A 22,169-nucleotide genomic window follows, 5' to 3' on the forward strand; every position below is an offset into this window, starting at 1 on the left:
TGTGCAGTAGTTAGTAATCTGACCTAATACCATTAGAGTAAAGGGGTCACAAACGCTATCTGTACACTCTAACGTGATTTGTGTAATTTTTTTTATTTTAAGGGAAGTTCGCTGCTCACTCAGGAACTATCCAGCAACCAATAGTTACTGGAAAGAGTAAGTGTTCTTCGGATAACCCTCACAGGTTCCAGTAAATAGAGGTTCAGGTCGCAGGGGCCCTAGGTCGAGTACGCCAGCACCATATCTGTGTGATCAGGTCGTATAGGTCGGCGTGGGCGAGTGAGTGGGGTACTCGGTAAACCGCCACCGTCAGCCTATTGTTGGCATTTGGTTTTTCGTAAAGGGTTGGCTAAATAAAGCAACACTTTCAAACTATGGGGGCCACTTGTTCAGGTAGGGGGCGATCAACCTCGGTTCGGGTTGATTCAGTGGTCCGGCCAATTGGGTCGGCCAGGTATATCATGTGTGAGAAATATGGAAGTCACACAGAAACTTTATGTGATGAATGGGAGAGAATGACTGTGCATGACGGGGAGAAATTCCCAAGAATAGGGAGCTTCAGCTCAGAAGTGTTACAAAATTTAAGGAGGAGGATATGTCTCATAAAATCAACAAAGAGACGAATTCAGCATTATGATTATTTACAGTTGTGGCAACAGGAAGGTGAGATACAGAGAGGTTTGGCTCAGGCGGCGGGATCTGGCACTAACAGAAAACTAATTGCCACGGCCCCGCCGCCACCATATATATCAGGAGAGAAGTTGATTACGGAGAAAGACGCACTAAGGTGTAACACAAAATCACTTAGTAACTGTGTAAATGTTAATGTTAACCCATTGACCCATGCAAGTATTAACCCGTGCAAGTTGTACCCTGTTTTGAACTTTCCTCAGGAGTGTGATCAAGAGGACGAATCGGCAACGATTTCAGCGCTCTCTCTAGCAGCCACCATAGCAGAGACCACAGTAGGCACAGCTCCACCCACGAGATTAGTAAAGGTCCCTAGCGGAGGGATAGGTGAGGTCGTATCAACTGGTAAGTACGGCACCATGCATTATGCTGAAACTATTTCACCACAGCCTGTAGAATCTACACAGAATGAGGTTGTTAGAATTACACCTGTTAGAGTAATAGCAGTGCCAAATGGGAAAACAGACGCATCAGGAGCCACTCCCATTAGGAACATCGCCATGTACACTCCATTTTCCCGAATGGAATTAAGGACCATAGTGTCTGAATTTCCTGACCCTAGAAAAGACTTAGTTGCCAGTCAAAAATACATCAGAGACTTAGGTAACACTGTAGAGCCCAACAATAAAGACTGGCAGATATTGCTGAGAGCGTGTTTACCCTCAAATGTCGACGCAACTCAATTTTTAGCTGATTGCGGACTAGATCATGATGTACCTCTTACAGATGTGTACAACCAAGATAATGTGAAAAGAATAAACTTGCAGCTAAAAGAGTATTTCCCAGCAGTAGCTAAATGGAATAAGATATTCTCCATTAAACAGAAGGAGTCAGAGACAGCTGCAGAGTATTTTCACAGAGCATTATTAGAAATGGCAAAATACACAGGTATAGAGGACATTAAAACAGACACAAACCATCGGGAAGTAGCAGTATCGGTACTGATGGATGGTTTAAAAGAGTCATTGAAGACTAGGGTACAGACCACGCAACCTTGTTGGCGAGGTCTGTCTGTGGCTACTTTGAGAGAGGCTGCTATTGATCACGACAGAAACATCACCAGACACAGGGAACAACAAGGTGACAAATTAATGTCAGTAAGTATACAGGCTCTGACCACAAGGCAGCCTTTGTTTGTATCACCAAATCCTGTGGGTAAGTCAAGTATGGTTACTTGTTATTCTTGTCACAAACAGGGACACATGGCACGAGATTGTAGATTAAAGAATCCACGAAACTCATACCAAACCCCTAGACAACGACACGACACACGACATTGGGAGCAAGGTCCGCAGAAACGGAGTTATGAGCCACATACAGGGGAAACAAAAAGATATCCCCCAAACAGAGACTGGCATGCCTCTGGTAGTTCCCAACTATCTCCCTCACAAGTAGTTGCTGCCAGCGGGATTCAGGGAGGTCACCATACCCAATAGGGGTGTGGCCATACCTGTAATCTGCAGCCAGTAAAATTAATTGCCAACCTTGAAAGTGAACCCGAGGTCGCAATCAATGTAGCTGGTAAAACTTTAAACTTTCTTGTAGACACAGGGGCGGCCAAGTCAGTGATAAATTCGACAGTGGGCATGAGAACCACTGGTAGGACAATTCCAGCCATGGGAGTAACAGGAGTAGTCCAGCACTACCCTGTTAGCAAACCAGCCGAGATTACAATAGGGCCTTTGCATACCAAGCATTCCTTTTTGCTGGCTGCATCGGCACCAACCAATCTCCTGGGAAGAGACTTACTGTGTAAAATGGGGTGCGTCATTTATTGTACTCCTGAAGGTGTATTCTTGGACATACCTGAGAAACACGCTCAGGAAGTGCGAGACATGTTAGACTCCCCATCAAAATTAATGTCACATACCATTATGACAAATAGGAATCCATCCCAAATAGAAGAGATGACATCTCAGATACCAGAGTCACTTTGGACAAAAGACGGACAGGACACTGGATTAATGGCAAACGTAGCTCCAGTAGTGGTACAAGTAAAAGATGGTAGGATAGCTCCAAAAATCCCACAATATCCTCTGAAGCCAGAGGTGGAGTTAGGAGTTTACCCAGTAATAGAGCGCTTGCTACAACAGGGCATTCTAGTAAGAACGTCCAGCACTGCCAATAGTCCCATCTTCCCTGTTAAGAAGAGTGGGGGGAGGGGTTACAGGCTAGTGCTGGATCTAAGGGGGATTAACAAAATAGTTGAGAGTCAGTTCCCCGTAGTGCCGAATCCAGCTGTCATCCTAATGCAAATCCCTCCCACTGCCAAATTTTTCACTGTTATTGACCTCTGCTCCGCTTTCTTTTCGGTACCTCTGCACCCTGACAGCCAATATTTGTTTGCATTCACATACAGAGGAGTCCAATACACGTGGACTCGATTGCCCCAAGGTTTCATAGATAGTCCAAGTATATTTTCTCAGGCTTTGCATGATTGTTTACAGTCTTTCCAACCAGACAGTGGATCAGTATTGATACAGTATGTGGACGATTTATTACTGTGTTCAGATTCACTGGAAGCATCTCTGAAGGATACGAAACAGCTCCTGTTTCATCTTTCAGACACCGGACACAAGGTGTCCAAAGACAAGTTGCAATTATGCCAAACTAAGGTAAAATATTTGGGACACTGTCTAACACAAGGACTGAGACACCTGACCGCTGATAGAATCCAAGCAATTAGAGACATGACTCTACCACAAACCCAGCAACAGATCAGAACGTTTTTAGGAATGTGTGGGTATTGCCGTAATTGGATCCCAGGGTTTTCCATATTGGCGCTACCTTTGCAGGAAATGGTCTCCTCAAACAAACCTGATAGGATTTTGCATACAGACGAATCCGAAACAGCATTTGAGAGACTCAAACAGTGCCTAACGCAGGCGCCAGCGCTAGGTATGCCAGACTATGGGAAACCCTTTGAACTATACGGAACAGAAAGTGCTGGTTGCGCAGCAGGTGTACTAACCCAAAAACACGGTGATGCCAGCAGGCCAGTTGCATACTACAGCGCTCAGCTAGACACGGTAGCGCGATCCCTCCCCACATGCTTGCGAAGCGTTGCTGCGATAGCATTGCTAGTGACAAAAAGCGAAGACGTCGTGCTAGGCCACAACCTCACAATCCATACGCCACATGCAGTATCAGCCTTATTGAATTCTGCCCAAACCAGACACGTCTCATCAGCGAGGTTTACAAGATGGGAATTGGCACTAATGGCCCCCGTAAACATCACCATAAGGAGATGCAGTGCATTAAATCCTGCAACATATCTCCCAGGTGTGCCTGGTCAGGCACAAAGGGTGGAAGGTGAGAGTGCTGGGGAAGGAGGATTCAATACAAAGGAAGATACACATGATTGTATGGAATATTTGACCCAAAATTTTACCGCAAGGCCTGACATCAGTGACAACCCACTGGAAGATGCAGAACTCACGTTCTACACGGACGGTAGTTGTCACAGACAGTCAGACTCGGGAGACTTGTGTACTGGATACGCAGTCGTAGATGACCAAGACACCATAGAAGCGGAACCGCTAGGCCCACCTCACTCAGCCCAGGTTGCTGAACTGGTCGCCCTAACCAGAGCATGTGAATTGGCTAAGGGTAAGTCAGCCAATATCTACACCGATTCTAGATACGCATTCGGAGTAGTCCATGATTTCGGAGCCCTATGGCGCCTCAGAAATTTCATGACGGCAGCTGGTACACCGGTAGCGCATGCAGCTCACATAAAAAGGCTTCTAACAGCGATACAGGAACCCGACAGAGTGGCTGTTATCAAATGTAAAGCACATACATATAGCCAAGACCCGGTATCACTTGGTAACAGCCGAGCAGACGAAGCTGCTAAGTTAGCAGCTGCTACCCCCATACAGACAGACACCACACAATTGATGGTATTTAATACCATTAACACACAGAAGTTGTGTGAAATGCAAAATTTGTGTTCCACACAGGAAAAGGCAGTCTGGAAGGCAAAGGGATGTAGCCAAGAGTCCTCAGGACTCTGGACGGATGGACATGGTAAACCAGTGGCCCCCAGAGCATATCTTCCATGTCTGGCTGAAGCAGCTCACGGACTGACTCATCTAGGCAAGGAAGGGATGTGCAAATTGGTAAGAGCCTATTGGTGCGCCCCAGGATTCTCCTCTCATGCGAGTAAAAGAGCAATGTCATGCCTTACCTGTCTGAGAAAGAATATTGGAAAGGCAATACCTACAGAACCATCCCATATCCCACCTGCCGGCGGCCCTTTTCAGGTAATACAAATTGACTTCATTCAATTACCCCCTTGTCGGAATTTGAAATATGTACTTGTTTGTATAGATGTTTTCTCGAATTGGGTCGAAGCATTTCCTGCAGCTACAAATACCGCTATGTTTACAGCTAAGAAAATTGTGCAGGAATTTGTATGTAGATATGGTATCCCTAGAATAATCGAAAGTGATAGGGGTACCCATTTTACAGGTGATGTCTTTCAAGGAATGTGTAAGTTGATGGGAATTGATAGCAAGCTGCACACTCCGTACCGTCCACAGGCGAGTGCGAAGGTCGAAAGAGTGAACAGCACTATTAAAAATAAATTGAGTAAAGTGATGGCAGAGACAGGATTGACATGGCCAGAAGCTTTACCCATTGTATTGTACAGTATCAGAACCACTCCCAGGTCCCCTCTTAATCTATCCCCTTTTGAAATCTTGTTTGGTCGACAACCGCATGTCATGATTAACCCTCAGGATGATTTGAAATGTAACAATGAAGTGACTGTAAAATACTTGATTAACATGAGTAAGCAGTTGAGGAATCAAAATGATAATCTGAAGTTGGTGATTTCTGATTTACCTGATAGTAATTGTCATGACATTGAACCTGGGGATTATGTAATGATACGAAATTTTCTACGCTCAGGTTGCCTTATTGACAGATGGGAAGGACCATACCAGGTCTTATTGACTAGCACTACAGCATTGAAGGTTGCTGAGAGAGAGACTTGGGTCCATTCATCCCACTGCAAGAAGGTTGCTGATCCAGAGAAGTCCCGTGATAAGGAACAGACGGTAGAGGTTGTATCACTGGAGTGTCTGTTCCAGGAGGACTGAGGCGGCACCTGAGCCTTGAAGACCGAGAGCTGTTGTCGACTCCCCATTCCCTTTTATTGTTTTTCTCCACTTCCCATCCCCTCTCCCTCAAATGTAATTTTCCTCCTTCTCATTCTTCTTCATCTCCTCCTCAAAGATGGACTTGCCCCAAGAGACTGTGATCCGGATTTTCCTGTTGACCATGATGTTAACCAGAGCAGTCTGTTCCGGCGAGAGTACCATGGAGGTCGATAGAGGTTCTGGAATGGGTTCTGATGATAAAGATGGAGGCGTAGTTTTCCAAGATCAACCTAACCAACAAGCAAAGGCGAGTATCAGAAAACGATCCGATAGCATTGATCATAGAAGAAATTGTGACGGATTGTTAGCTGAAGAAAACTGTATCTGTAGGCTCTGTAACAATGTCATTGAGGATGGGTGCATAAAGAAATGCCAATCCAGTTTTAATATCCATATGGACCGGCATCCATTGAGTGACTATCACTCCTTAGTGGGTAACGTATTAAACAAAACAGATTGTTGGGTATGCTCCCAAGTACCTCAGGGTCATAGCAAATCAGGGCTAGTACCATTTCCTTTAACGATAGGGGAGGTATTTGAGTTAAATGGTGGGAGACCGGTGGACCGGAGGTTTAATATCTCCAGCCCTCCTAGTTTGAAGCTCCACCAATACCACGTGGATAGGTCCCTCTTATGTTTTAACATCTCCAATCCCAGAAAGCCGGGAAATTGGGAAGTATCATGGAGTAACCACACCATGACCTTTTCACATAGAGCAGATAGAATGCCTACAGATACAGAGCTTGTACGCCACATAGCCAGTAGAGGAAAATCTTTCCGGTATAGATACACCTTAGGAAATAGGATTACTAGAGTTGGAGAAGTATCACCAGGATACTGTGCACATATCGTACAACCTGATACGTGCATTAAGCAGATGGAAGAATTAGGGCTAGGAGATTTCACCTGGAAGGTGTGTAATATGGTAATGTCTTTCTCCGTCCCATATGTTCTCCCCGATGATGCATATTTCATATGCGGGAGAAAGGCGTACAAGTGGCTTGCCCCAAACTCTGAAGGATTGTGTTATATTGGAAAAGTATTGCCTGAAGTGATGACCGTAACACATGACAAAATGAAAGACATACACCGTGGTGCCCAAGCTCCTTATACTCACACTCATTACGAGCACCGAGTTAAAAGACACCTGTCAGAAAGGTTAGAGCATCCGGCCTCTGATCTTATCCATGAATCCATCGGGATTCAGGTTCTGGTAGCGTTAGATTTCACTCGCACCGCTCGAGGAGTGATGAATTATAGATACATTTCCGCACTCGCCAATTTGTTAGATAATATCACTGAAATGTATGATGACACGTTTAGATACACTGGAAGAGAACTTCAAGCTTATAAAACAGAACTGGTACAGCATAGAATGATTCTTAATTACCTCACAGCAGTGACAGGCGGATATTGTGTTACATTGGCAACACAGTACGGTATAAAGTGTTGCACGTATATCACAAATAGCACCGAGGATCCGGTAGAGGTCATAGACCAAAAGATGGACGATATTCTCCAATTGAAGTGGGAATTTCGTCGAAAACACAATCTCACCCTTGCTGCTGTAGGTAATGAGCTGACTGGTTGGGTGTCATGGTTGAACCCGCGAAATTGGTTCTCCGGTTTAGGAGACTGGGCTCAAGGAGTCATAATGGATGTTGGAAAGTTCCTCCTATGTATCTTAGGTGTTGTTATATCTATTGGATTGATATTTAGATGCGGGCAGGCTTTAATGAGGTGCAAACAAAGTACAAAAGTGATGAGCTTGAGGAATGAGGAAACTGTAATTAACCTGGATTTGATTTATGACACAATGATAGAAACCATGATGTGATGAAAATGCGATTATACGGTCCGTTTCTTTCACCTGTTTTTCTGCTTTTCTCCAAGATACAAAGACCCCCTTGGACGAGGAAGTTGACGAGACGCTATACAGACAACAGACAAGCACCAAAGATGAAGTTTTGACCACTTGAGAAATGGACATTTGATGAACTTTGCCATGGATCCCCAGTTTCCCTAGTATTTTTAAACTCACGCTAGCCCAACATTCTTTTGTAAATCTGATGGCATTGACAAAGCTTATTGCTCACGTTTAATGAGCAAAACAGCGCAAAGAAAACGACTTTCAACTGATACCGAACAAAACTTCGACGACAGATGTACATTTACCTGACATAGAATATCATTGCATTTTCCATAAGTGTTCTTCATCTTCATCTCTACAACCCTCAGGTAACAACACACATAGTATAGGGAATACAGGCACAGATATCAGCAATCACATATCCCCCCATTCATGTATCATCAACTAAAATGTGCTCCCCATTTTGTTCAAAATCCGAAAAGAGCTCGGTAAAGTTTGACAGCCCATCCACAGACCTGTACCACAGGATAAGAAGGAATTCAAATGTATACTTCGCAATACCTCGAAGCTTGATTTACAACACGTACGGCACGATGATACATGAACCCCCCCAAACATGGACTCATACACACATGCTTCTGCTATCACACTAGGTCATACCCTCTTCACACCTACTCCTCTCTCCTCCCTCACCCAACCATGGAAATGAATTAACCCCTGACATATATTTTTCTCCTTTTGAAATGTTTTCAGGAAGTGGCAGTTATTATTGACTGCCAAAGGGTGGACTGTCAAAGTCAGAAAAATATCTCTATGCACACTACCATATTTGCACCTCACACAGGTCCGTGCTGCGCATGCGTACGCTCTCCCGTACGTGCGCATACTCACAGTCGCGGGCACCCGCAGGCGCATGGTATGCGTATTTACGGTAGAGTTTATGTGGTTGTAGCGTGCGACTCAATCGTTACATATTTTCAGTAATAATGTATTTTGTAGATCATGGTCCCTTTGATAGATTCTGAAAGTTTGGTTAATATAGAATGTTTATGAACAGAGGAATCCCTCTTTGTTTGATACGAAGGGTCAGACAGGAGTAATACAGTGGTGTTTAGTATCCATCGGAAGAATATTTAATTAGAAATATTCCGGTGTTGGTTTGAAGCAGATCAATCGCTCGTGCGAATAGTTATGGACATAAGAAGTTTATGAACATTTACTTTATTTGCACTTTATTACCCATGCGGCGGGAAACCCAGTTTCCCTCCCACCTGAGCAGTTGGAAATCGTCACAGCCCACCTGTATGAATTAACCTATGACCTTTTGTTATAATGCGAAGCCGAATTCCTGTGTCCAATGGACGATCAGATTGTAGGGACCATTAGATTGCATTGTGTGTGGGGCATAAATAGGCAGGCCGACCACATCCAGCTCTCACTCTTCAACGGTTCTCATTGCTGAAAATCGGGTGCTGGATGTCCAGGCGCATGCGATCGTTTACCCTTGTGCGTAAGTTTCTCTCCGTAATCATTGTCTTTCTGTGAGCCATTTCTCTCATATATATCTCTCTCTCCCTTCTCCTTCTCTCGTATCTCCCATTGACTAGTATTGTATTGTATTAGATCAGCATAGTATTGTATTGTATTTCTTGTATAGTTATTTGGTTAGGAAGTCTCTGTTATATTGTAGTGTATCATTTGTACTGTGATTCTTTTTGCAAGTATAATAGTTATAATACAGATAATAGGCTTTGGACCCTAAACCAGTATCTGTGTATTTCCTATAGTTTTAAGTGTTTACTTGAGCGTCGGTGACGCTCAAGCAGCTTTGTAGTTAGTCAGGTTACACAAGGTTGCACTTACACCCTGTATTCACATTAAGGTATTCTGTGTATTTCATTAATAATAGGTTTAGACATAAAGGTATAGCGTTGTGAGCGTCTGCGCCGCTGGTGATCTCCTCGTGGTCTCGAGCGTCCGCTACGCCATAGCGAATCATTACGTTAGTCATAGCCAACAGAGTGCTTGTCTGTGATCTCTGGGCCGTGAGCGAACGTGACGCTTGAGCGTCTCGCCTACGGCTGAGCGATCGTTACGCAACTTGCGTACCCTTACGGTACTTCTTAAGTAAACAGCGTACAGTGTTCTTAGACCTCATAAAGGGTTGTATATACGATAAATAATTTAGCTTTATCAGAACTGAAGCCAATTCTTTCTGGAAGAAAATCGACAGGGCCGAAATTTGAACCTTAATGGACCCCAATTTGAGGCCCATAGACAATCCTGTTTGCAGGAAATGTAGGAATCGACCCAGTTGAAATTCCTCCGTGGGGGCCTTCCTGGCCTCACACCACGCAACATATTTTCTCCAAATGCGGTGATAATGTTGTGCAGTCACCTCCTTCCTGGCTTTAACCAGTGTAGGAATGACCTCTTCTGGAATGCCTTTTTCCTTTAGAATTCGGCGTTCAACCGCCATGCCGTCAAACGCAGCCGCGGTAAGTCTTGGAAAAGACACGGTCCCTGCTGAATCAGGTCCCGTCTTAGAGGTAGAGGCCACGGATTTTCCGTGAGCATCTCCTGAAGTTCCGGGTACCAAGTTCTTCTTGGCCAATCCGGAGCCACGAGTATCGTTCTTACTCCCCTTTGCCGTATAATTCTCAGTACTTTGGGTATGAGAGGCAGAGGAGGAAATACATACACTGACTGGTACACCCACGGTGTTACCAGAGCGTCCACAGCTATTGCCTGAGGGTCTCTTGACCTGGCGCAATACCTGTCCAGTTTTTTGTTGAGGCGAGACGCCATCATATCCACCTTTGGTTTTTCCCAACGGTTCACAATCATGTGGAAGACTTCTGGATGAAGTCCCCACTCTCCCGGGTGTAGATCGTGTCTGCTGAGGAAGTCTGCTTCCCAGTTGTCTACTCCCGGAATGAACACTGCTGACAGTGCTATCACATGATCTTCCGCCCAGCGAAGAATCCTTGCAGCTTCTGCCATTGCTCTCCTGCTTCTTGTGCCGCCCTGTCTGTTTACGTGGGCGACTGCCGTGATGTTGTCCGACTGGATCAACACCGGCTGACCCTGAAGCAGGGGTTTTGCCAGGCTTAGAGCATTGTAAATTTCTCTTAGCTCCAGTATATTTATATGAAGAGACATCTCCAGGCTTGACCATACTCCCTGGAAGTTTCTTCCCTGTGTGACCGCTCCCCAGCCTCTCAGACTGGCATCCGTGGTCACCAGGACCCAGTCCTGTATGCCGAATCTGCGGCCCTCTTAACAGATGAGCACTCTGCAACCACCACAGAAGAGACACCCTTGTCCGTGGCGATAAGGTTATCCGCTGATGCATCTGCAGATGCGATTCGGACCATTTGTCCAGCAGATCCCACTGAAAAGTTCGTGCGTGGAATCTGCCGAATGGAATTGCTTCGTAAGAAGCCACCATCTTTCCCAGGACTCTTGTGCATTGATGCACAGACACTTTTCCTGGTTTTAGGAGGTTCCTGACAAGTTCGGATAACTCCTTGGCTTTCTCCTCCGGAAGAAACACCTTTTTCTGAACCGTGTCCAGAATCATTCCCAGGAACAGCAGACGTGTTGTCGGGGTCAACTGAGATTTTGTAAAATTCAGAATCCACCCGTGTTGTTGCAGCACTACTTGGGTTAGTGCTACTCCGTCCTCCAGCTGTTCTCTGGACCTTGCCCTTATCAGGAGATCGTCCAAGTAAGGGATAATTAATACGCCTCTTCTTCGCAGAAGAATCATCATTTCGGCCATTACCTTGGTAAAGACCCGAGGTGCCGTGGACAATCCAAACGGCAGCGTCTGAAACTGATAATGACAGTTTTGCACCACGAACCTGAGGTACCCTTGATGTGAAGGGCAAATTGGGACATGCAGGTAAGCATCCTTTATGTCCAGGGACACCATAAAGTCCCCTTCTTCCAGATTCGCTATCACTGCTCTGAGTGATTCCATCTTGAACTTGAATTTTTGTATGTACAGGTTCAAAGATTTCAGATTTAGAATAGGTCTTACCGAGCCGTCCGGCTTCGGTACCACAAATAGCGTGGAGTAATACCCCTTTCCCTGTTGTAGGAGGGGTACCTTGACTATCACCTGCTGAGAAAACAGCTTGTGAATGGCTTCCAATACCGTCGCCCTGTCTGAGGGAGACGTTGGCAAAGGAGACTTTAGGAACCGGCGAGGGGGAGACTTCTCGAATTCCAACCTGTAACCCTGAGATACTACCTGCAGGATCCAAGGGTCCACCTGTGAGCAAGCCCACTGTGCGCTGAAATTCCTGAGTCGACCCCCCACCGCTCCTGAGTCCGCTTGTACAGCCCCAGCGTCATGCTGAGGGCTTTGCAGAACCCTGGGAGGGCTTCTGTTCCTGGGCAGGGGCTGCTTGCTGCCCTCTCTTACCCCTTCCTCTGCCCCGGGGCAGATATGACTGTCCTTTTGCCCTCTTGTTCTTATAGGACCGAAAGGACTGCGGCTGAAAAGACGGTGTCTTTTTCTGTTGGGAGGGGGTCTGAGGTAAAAAGGTGGATTTTCCGGCAGTTGCCGTGGCCACCAGATCAGATAGACCTACGCCAAATAATTCCTCCCCTTTATACGGCAATACTTCCATATGCCGTTTGGAATCCGCATCACCTGACCACTGTCGCATCCATAAACTTCTTCTGGCAGATATGGACATCGCACTTACTCTCGATGCCAGAGTGCAAATATCCCTCTGAGCATCTCGCATATAAAGAAAAGCATCCTTTAATTGCTCTGTAGTCAATAAAATACTGTCCCTATCCAGGGTATCAATATTTTCAGTCAGGGAATCCGACCAGACCACCCCAGCACTGCACATCCAGGCTGAGGCGATGGCTGGTCGCAGTATAACACCAGTATGTGTGTATATACTCTTTAGGGTAGTTTCCAGCCTCCTATCAGCTGGATCCTTGAGGGCGGCCGTATCAGGAGACGGTAACGCCACTTGTTTTGATAAGCGTGTGAGCGCCTTATCCACCCTAGGGGGTGTTTCCCAGCGCGCCCTAACCTCTGGCGGGAAAGGGTATAATGCCAATAACTTTTTTGAAATTAGCACTTTTCTATCTGGGTTAACCCACGCTTCATCACATACATCATTCAATTCCTCTGATTCAGGAAAAACTACAGGTAGTTTTTTCACCCCCCACATAATACCCCTTTTTGTGGTACTTGCAGTATCAGAGATATGCAAAGCCTCCTTCATTGCCGTGATCATATAACGTGTGGCTCTACTTGAAAATACGTTTGTTTCTTCACCGTCGACACTAGATTCAGTGTCCGTGTCTGGGTCTGTGTCGACCGACTGAGGTAAAGGGCGTTTTACAGCCCCTGACGGTGTCTGAGACGCCTGGGCAGGTACCAACTGGTTTTCCGGCCGTCTCATGTCGTCAACTGATTTTTGTAATGTGCTGACATTATCACGTAATTCCATAAACAAAGCCATCCATTCCGGTGTCGACTCCCTGGGGGGTGACATCACCATTACCGGCAATTGCTCTGCCTCCACACCAACATCGTCCTCATACATGTCGACACACACGTACCGACACACAGCAGACACACAGGGAATGCTCTTATCGAAGACAGGACCCCACTAGCCCTTTGGGGAGACAGAGGGAGAGTTTGCCAGCACACACCCAAGCGCTATAATATATATGGGAACAACCTTATATAAGTGTTGTATCCTTATAGCAGCTTAAATATATAAAATATCGCCAAAAAAAGTGCCCCCCCTCTCTGTTTTACCCTGTTTCTGTAGTGCAGTGCAGGGGAGAGTCCTGGGAGCCTTCCTCACAGCGGAGCTGAGCAGGAAAATGGCGCTGTGTGCTGAGGAGAATAAGCCCCGCCCCCTATTCCGGCGGGCTTTTCTCCCGTAGTTTGTAATATCTGGCAGGGGTTAAATACATCCATATAGCCTCAAGGGCTATATGTGATGTATTTTTTAGCCATAAAAGGTATTTACATTGCTGCCCAGGGCGCCCCCAGCAGCGCCCTGCACCCTCCGTGACCGTTGGTGAGAAGTGTGTGACAAACAATGGCGCACAGCTGCAGTGCTGTGCGCTACCTTCAAGAAGACTGAAGAGCCTTCTGCCGCCGGTTTCTGGACCTTCAATCTTCAGCATCTGCAAGGGGGGTCGGCGGCGCGGCTCCGGGACGAACCCCAGGGTGAGACCTGTGTTCCGACTCCCTCTGGAGCTAATGGTGTCCAGTAGCCTAAGAAGCCAATCCATCCTGCACGCAGGTGAGTTGAACTTCTCTCCCCTAAGTCCCTCGATGCAGTGAGCCTGTTGCCAGCAGGACTCACTGAAAATAAAAAACCTAAAAACTTTTTCTAAGCAGCTCCTTAAGAGAGCCACCTAGATTGCACCCTGCTCGGACAAGCACAAAAACCTAACTGAGGCTTGGAGGAGGGTCATAGGGGGAGGAGCCAGTACACACCACCTGATCCTAAAGCTTTAGTTTTGTGCCCTGTCTCCTGCGGAGCCGCTATTCCCCATGGTCCTGACAGAGTCCCCAGCATCCACTTAGGACGTCAGAGAAAATAAGTACAATAGTCCAATGCAGCGCTCAGCAGGAGTGCCAAGAGACAGGACCTAGGCCTCTTTGGAAGACATAACCGCCCCCCCAATGATGGTGCAGCCCTCATCCAATATCTAGCCCTGCCCAACCTCTTGTCTGCCCTGGCTCTCAGACCAATTGTTCCCCCCAGGCCTGTTTTAGCCCCTGCCACTCTATTTACTACACTTCTATATATAACAAGTGTTCAAAAATGAATGCAGTGCGACAGACAGTTGCAGCTTAAAGAGAGAATGAGGAAAATGATTACGTTGTATGACAAAGCCGAAGACGTCCTATTATTTAGTATTTCCACTTTTTTTTATTTTTTTTTACATTTTTTAAAAACATGATTTCCAAATGTCGTTTACAGACAGACACACACACACACACACACACACACACACACACACACACACACACACACACACACACGGGATGCCTTCAATATTAGATTAATAATCATGAAGACAGAAACCATAATACTTCAATATAATTACTGAAATGTAACTATGGCATTTTTAACAATTTATCTGCAGCTGTTTCCACAAAATACGACCTAGACACCAGGCCAGGAATATCAATTTGAGGCTATTTTCCCAATTGCTGCAGTGTAATTATCATTGTAAATAAAGCAGACTCATGGGCAAGAATCTGGGAGCTTGCAGAGAAAGTGTAAGTAATGCGGATAATATAATATTATGTTCAAGGACCCCAGACACCTTTAAACCAGCTCATATTTTTGAATGAGTGAAACTAAAATTTGAGAGTCTGCTTGGCTTGGCTCCTAAACCTAGAACTGTGAACACAGCAAATAATTCTCATCATTACGGAAATATAAAGATTGAAAACTGTTTTGACTGACAGATGAATGATGGGGGTTGTAGTCGGTCAATGGTTGATTAGTTTTACATGAGTTGATCCCACAAATGACGTCTGAACAGTGATCCCAGATTCCGGCAATGAAGATACAATGGAAATCCCTTCCTCTGGTGGGTAGTCAGAAGATAAAACCTAGTCTTTGGTGCCTAGACCAATATAGGACCTGGTGTCTAATAAACAATAACTGGTCAGTTCTTACACACTGGCATAAAACAGGGAACTATTCATACAGGCTAGATCCAATGTTTGATGGCTAGTATAAAATACCCTAAAAAGTAGTCTTATTTGTATCTCTATGCATAAACACACTGCTGATTAAAATGATATCTGGCATGTCTAGATTTGTCTAATTGCAACTGTATCTGCATACGAAATGCTACGTTACAGTGTTTTCCTGGAAAAGACGCATTTACGCCAAAAAAAGACGCCTGACGTTAGCAGAGTTGCACGGGAACTGCCTACTCACTCACGCTGGGCATCTCACGGTGCATAGTGTGTTGAAGCTATATGTATGAAGACACAGCTGTAATTTCCCTGTGTCTAGTTTACTGTACAATAGAACCTATTCTTTATTGATCAATGTATAATAAAGCCATTTGCCTGTGTACAATACACAGCATATGCCCTAGTGATCCAGTGTAAAAGAAACTGCCCATTACCTGCTCCTCAGTGTACAAAGTCCAGGATACAATTAACAGAACAGTGGTTATTGTATGTACTTTTATAAAATGGGATAATTGTCACCATAATGAATATATAAATGTGTGCATATTAACATTTTTTATGCTTTAATAAAAAAATCTTTTTTTATTTACTGTATATATCCTCCCATTTGATATCTAGCGCCGGTTCCTTTCTCTCTCTCTCTCTATATATATATATATATATATATATATATATATATATATATATATATATATATACATACATACCGTAAATGGAAGAAGTTCAGAACCACTAGGACTCTTCCTAGAGCTGGCCGTCCGTCTAAGCTGAGCGATCGGGAGAGAAGGGCCCTAGTCAGGGAGGTGACCAAGAACCCGATGGTCACTCTGTCAGAGCTACAGCATTCCTCTTTGGAGAGAGGAGAACCTTCCAGAAGGACAGCCATCTCTGCAGCAATCCACCAATCAGTCCTGTATGGTAGAGTGGCCAGACGGAAGCCACTCCTTAGTAAAAAGCACATGGCAGCCTGCCTGGAATTTGCCAAAATGCACCCTGAAGGACTCTCAGACCATGGGAAACAAAGTTCTCTGGTCTGATGAGACAAAGATTGAACTCTCTGGCGTCAATGGCAGGCGTCATGTTTGGAGAAAACCAGGCACCGCTCATCACCAGGCCAATACCTTCCCTACAGTGAAGCATGGTGGTGGCAGCATCATGCTGTGGGAATGTTTTTCAGCGGCAGGAACTGGGGGACTAGTCAGTATAGAGGGAAAGATGAATGCAGCAATGTACAGAGACATCCTGGATGAAAACCTGCTCCAGAGCACTATTGACCTTAGACTGGGGCGACGATCTTTCAGCAGGACAAAGACCCTAAGCACACAGCCATGATATCAAAGGAGTGGCTTCAGGACAACTCTGTGAATGTCCTTGAGTGGCCCAGCCAGAGCCCAGACTTGAAACCAATTGAACATCTCTGGAGAGATCTGAAAATGGCTGTGCACCGACGCTTCCCATCCAGCCTGATGGAGCTTGAGAGGTGCTGCAAACAGGAATGGGCGAAACTGGCCAAAGATAGGTGTGCCAAGTGTGTGGCATCATATTAAAAAAGACTTGAGGCTGTAATTGCTGCCAAAGGTGCATCAACAAAGTATTGAGCAAAGGATGTGAGTACTTATGTACATGTGATTTCTTCGTTTTTTATTTTTAATAAATTTGCAAAAATCTAAAAAAACTTTTTTCACTTTGTCATTATGGGGTACTGTGTGTAGAATTTTGAGGGAAAAAATGAATTTATTTAATCTTGGAAGAAGGCTGTAACATAACAAAATGTGGAAAAAGTGAAGCGCTGTGAATACTTTCCGGATACACTGTATTTAATTGCAGTGCAATATTGGGCCTGACAATCCCTTTCTAGCAGCTTGACTGTGACAGAGCATTAATATATATATATATATATATATATATATATATATATAGTAATTCCTTTCTTAATTGTTTAATTATTTCTATTCACATAATTTTTATAAAATAAATAAATAGAGCTGACTAAATAAACATTAGATGTTTCAGAATACTCCAGACAGTGACGTTATTGTGACATTCCCAAGAGCGTGATGATAACTTGGTGGAAAAAATTAGGAGCTACCATATCCGTCCAATCCGGCATAATTACTGGCCTTAGATGAATACATTCAATTTATATGGCCAGGTGCAGTGACAGCCATGTTTACGATCATGCTGGCATCTTGGGTCTAGCTTTCCAAGAGAGGGGTTAGCTAAGGAAACAGCTTTATACACTACGCTTAGGAGCTGTGTTGCCTGGATGCATGTTCCCAGCTAAAATAGCAAAGTGTTGACAAGACCTAGTGACATAAAAATGAAGTGGAAACAGTCCTCACCAATCATATGAGAGCAATTCATCTGTGAAGATTTTATATTTAGTAATCAATCCCAAGAAACTGGGGAGCAGCATTGCTCCTTCACTTCAATCTATCATCACTGCAGGGATTCGGCTCCTGTGTGTGCTGTGCTTTTTCAAGCACAACCTTCGAGCACATCCACATGATACCACCCAAATACAACAGACAGTTCCACATTCGTCAGAGAACAGACAACATATTCTCACCAGTATCCAAGATCGGAGGCCACGTTCTAACATCCACAGCTGCTGCTGCTTCTCTTGACCTTAGCAGCTTACAAATGAGTTGCGTAGTCATTAAACAAGCAGAGCGACTCACCTGGGAAACAAAAGGGAAAAAAATTAGTAAATAATTATCTTCATCTTCCACATTTTCAACCCAACACTGCCCAGAGAAGTACTGCGTTCCACAGAGAATTTCTGTAATAGCAATAGTCTTCTATAACGCAAGTTCAGTGAATGATACATTACTAATTTGGGCTTTCAGTTCTAAATATTAAGTTCAGGAGCCTGAGTTACCCATCAGTGGGTATGGAAATACCGTCAAGCAGAAGCACATGGGTAGTTTTTGCATGAGAACAAGACTCTGCTTCATGTAGTATAATTATTTCTGTTATATACAGCGGTTTCAGCGAAGGCAAGATCTGTGTTAATAAAACAAATATCCTGTAGAACAGAAGGAACAGTTCTGCACCGAGCCCAAGCTTCTAGGCCTCTCCGACAAGTATATATGAATATGAATAAGTGACACTCATTATATTTTATTTTGTAGCAGTGGTGGGCACCTGGCAGCCCGAGGACTGTGTGCTGTTCTCAAAAGGACCACATGTGGCTCTCCGTGCCACAATAATTTCCCTTATTTGTTCCCTTCTTAGGTATTCTGACACCAAAGAGAAAGTGTGCTGTATTCACATTATTCTGTATGTATTACATTTCTCTGATTATATTCTTCTCTCTGAAAATGTTCCCTGAAAAATATTATGTTGGCCACCACTGTTATATAGATTATACAATAATTTGCTGGTCGTATAAATATGAATTACAAGGTAATTAAGTTCAAGAAAGAAAGAAAGGAAGGGAAAGACATGTAAAGAAAAAGCATTAATATTCCCCACCCTTGTTCTTTTATTGTGCTCTAGTGTAATCATAACTTGCTGATTTTATTTTATTCTGGTGAAAAGTATTTTACATTTATAATAGTGCTTGGTGGTGTAAGAAAGGTTAGGTGTTTACTTCATTCCCCTTAGCCATTCTCAGCACTTTATTGTTCGAGTTTTGAGAAAAATGTAGTCAATAACAAAAAACTATTAGAGACGATCATTCATAATTAAATTTAGCGGAATACTTTGGCTTGACGTCAAACTTCATCAATCTATATTCTTGAAATGTAATGTGTAACTCAATACAGTGAAGGATGTCAATACCATATATTTTAGACACAGGACATACTAGAGGTCTGTTGACAATGAATATAGTTAGGTTTCAGGTCTAGCATCATGAGTCTGTTGAAATGATGTTTTATCCTTGATATCACCTTGCTGAAAATGTGTATACAGATGTTTTATAAAGGTTATGATCCACAACTACTGTCTACGTAATTTTGTGATTTATTCACTATGTGCTTTGTGCGGTTTAAATCAGCATATAGTGGCCATGTTGTCCAGGGTAGCCTGTGGGGTTGCAAAAGTTAATTGGCAGCATAGATGAGGTCAGTGTCAAACCACATTGTATGAATGAAGCATAAATGCACCTTCTCCAAAGGGAACCATGTCACCAACCACCAACGGGGGAGGACACATTGCACAAACCGCCATGTGATATGATACCCAAAGTTACGTCTCATTTTCCCACCTATAACGATCTGGTTCCCGCCCCTAATCTGCCCACCAGTAGCTTCAACAATGTGGGATCATGGATTGGTGACTAAGAACGGTGCTTCTATCACCAATGTATGCTGTACCTTACAAAGAATTACATCTGTCTGGTGATTATATATCCATGTATGTATTGCCATCTACAGAATAAACTGCATTTTGATTAGAACCATCTGCCTGAGTAACTTAAAAGGACGTACTAGGATGTGCAGTCCTCACATTGTCAGTGATAAGGGAAAGCAGTTCCATGGAGAGCTTTTGCAAACCATGTTGGTAAAAACTTGAGTAAAACGGATTTGTACCACTCCATACCACCCCCAGACAAACGGATTATGTGAGAGGTTCAATGGTACCCTTAAGAAGTTACTAAAAGCATAGGTCCACTCATGGCGATTGGGAGAAGGCTTTGCAACAATTACTGTTCACCTAAAGGAAAGTGCCACAGGCATCCACAGTTTTTTCCTCATTTGAGTTGCTATATGGTCAGAGAGTATGAGGACCTCTAGACTTAATTTGGGAGAGTTGGGAGGGTGTATTACAAGAGCCCCAAGAGCTGATATATGAATATGTAGTCAAGTTACTGGACAGACTTAAGAGGCACATAACCCTCACAAAGGCCAATTTGGATGTAGTACAAACACGTCAATGGCACCTTTATAAAGGACATGCAAGACACAGCGAATAAACTGTAGAACAGGTTATGGCGATAGAACCCACTAGAAACTAAAGGGCCTGATTCCAATTAGTACGTAACACCGATGGTTTAGGTACTAGTCCGATGGTGGACGAACTGCGCATGCTCAACAGCCAGTCTGCGCATGTGCAGAATGAGTCCTGCAATCACATTTACAGTGTCTGATCGCCTTAGCATGATTGACAGGTTGAGGCTTTTTGGGGGCGAGTGGTGCTGCACCAGATACCAATTTTCTGCACCCGTATTCAAAGCTGGACATTTTCTCCCGAAAGGTTTAGCCATAAATGATGTTAATGTATCCTGAGGATGGAGCCTTTTCCCTGCCTGACGCAATTACCTCACCCCCAACATTATCAGTTTAGATTAGTGCTGTGTTCTGTGGGTTAGATGTTATATCCAATGTTCAAATTGATCTATTATAGCTTCATACTAAAGGGGAACTAGTAACAAATCGAATTACATTTTGTACAGTATTCAGCCTCATGTCTCCTACTGGACTTCACAAAAAGGGCTTATTAACTAGATGGAATTCCAATCAATGATTAATCTATCTACATTTGCTGGTAATACAAATTAAAAAGAGCAGATGAAGGTTTAATGATTTTAATTAACGTGCAGCTTCTCTTCTTAAAATTTTTGATGAGGATAATTTATGGTTTTACAATTACAAAGTATAAAATTTGAGAAACATATGGAAATCAATTTCACAAAAAAAAAAAAAAACCCTAAAGTAACTACACATTTTTTAAAAGATAATTAAGATCGGTTTAATCTAAAGTGTGTTGTTCCCCTTTATTGTTAGATAATTAAAACATGTTAATTAGTTATAGACACAAAAACCCTTTTCCTAGACAACGCTCCTCATGCCTAGAAGAGTTTTACCTGTTATGACGGTTTGCATCCTAAAATAAACAACTTTCAAACCATTATACTTACTGTATAAAGGATTGAAAGTTGTTTATTTTAAAATGATCATAATTATCTTTCAAATAACGTGTAGGTACTTTTTTTTTGCGAAACTGATTTCCATAGGTTTCTCAAATTTTATGCTTTGTAATTTTAAAACCCTAAAATATCCTCCTCAAAAATTTTGAGAAGAGAAACTGCGCAAAGTGAACGGACCACATTTAGAACCATATTCAATTAGTTGTGGGGCTTACAGCAGGCTTGTGACAACACCTGGTGCTATTCATATTCATCCCACGGTGAGCCTGCAGCCTGGTGTGAACAGAAATCTGCACCAGCACATAGCATCAGGCACTTGATCTGGAATCTATGGGTTAATGCGCGTTAGCTGTGAGCCTACTGCAGGATGAAATGTGCTTAAAATTGAATCGCTTCGGTGTTGAAGCTTGAGGCTATCCTCCTGCCTCTTAATGAGAAATGTACAAGACCAGACGGACTGATCCATGTCACCTTCTTCGGGAACAACTGCCTCCACTCTATGATCGGGCCAATGGTTAATTTTCCTTTTATATAAATTGCTCTGTGTGAAAATACAAATATTTGTAAAAGTTTTCAAAATCAAAACAGATAATAAGCACAAGCACCGCACAAATACTTAATCTGCAGACAGAACAGTCCCTCCCCTCCTCCAGGAATTGTACATTACGGTCCTCATAAAGTGCTATTCATCGTCCTGTTAATGATGGATGAGACAATATCCCTTATTTCACTCCCAGATCTCCTTCCTAATTATGACCAGAGGTTTAAATGATGGAAAATGGGAGGAAATTATTGCAAGATAAGGAAGAACGTCGTAAATCTCCTTATCATATAATCGGCAATCCTCTCTCTAAT

At 43.7% G+C, this 22,169-nt stretch overlaps 1 protein-coding gene across 6 annotated transcripts in view; it reads right to left on the reverse strand.

Moving 5' to 3' along the window:
• DIP2C (disco interacting protein 2 homolog C) overlaps positions 1-22,169 on the reverse strand; it is an 820,289-nt gene that overhangs the window by 125,863 nt on the left and 672,257 nt on the right. For all 6 annotated transcript variants that reach the window (XM_063921929.1, XM_063921931.1, XM_063921928.1 and 3 more), the window contains one exon: positions 18,009-18,120. In XM_063921929.1, the coding sequence (XP_063777999.1) occupies positions 18,009-18,120 (112 nt within the window). The remainder of the gene's footprint in view (positions 1-18,008; positions 18,121-22,169) is intronic.

Source organism: Pseudophryne corroboree, chromosome 5 (genome assembly GCF_028390025.1).
Source record: "Pseudophryne corroboree isolate aPseCor3 chromosome 5, aPseCor3.hap2, whole genome shotgun sequence".
NCBI classification, from domain to species: Eukaryota; Metazoa; Chordata; class Amphibia; order Anura; family Myobatrachidae; genus Pseudophryne; species Pseudophryne corroboree.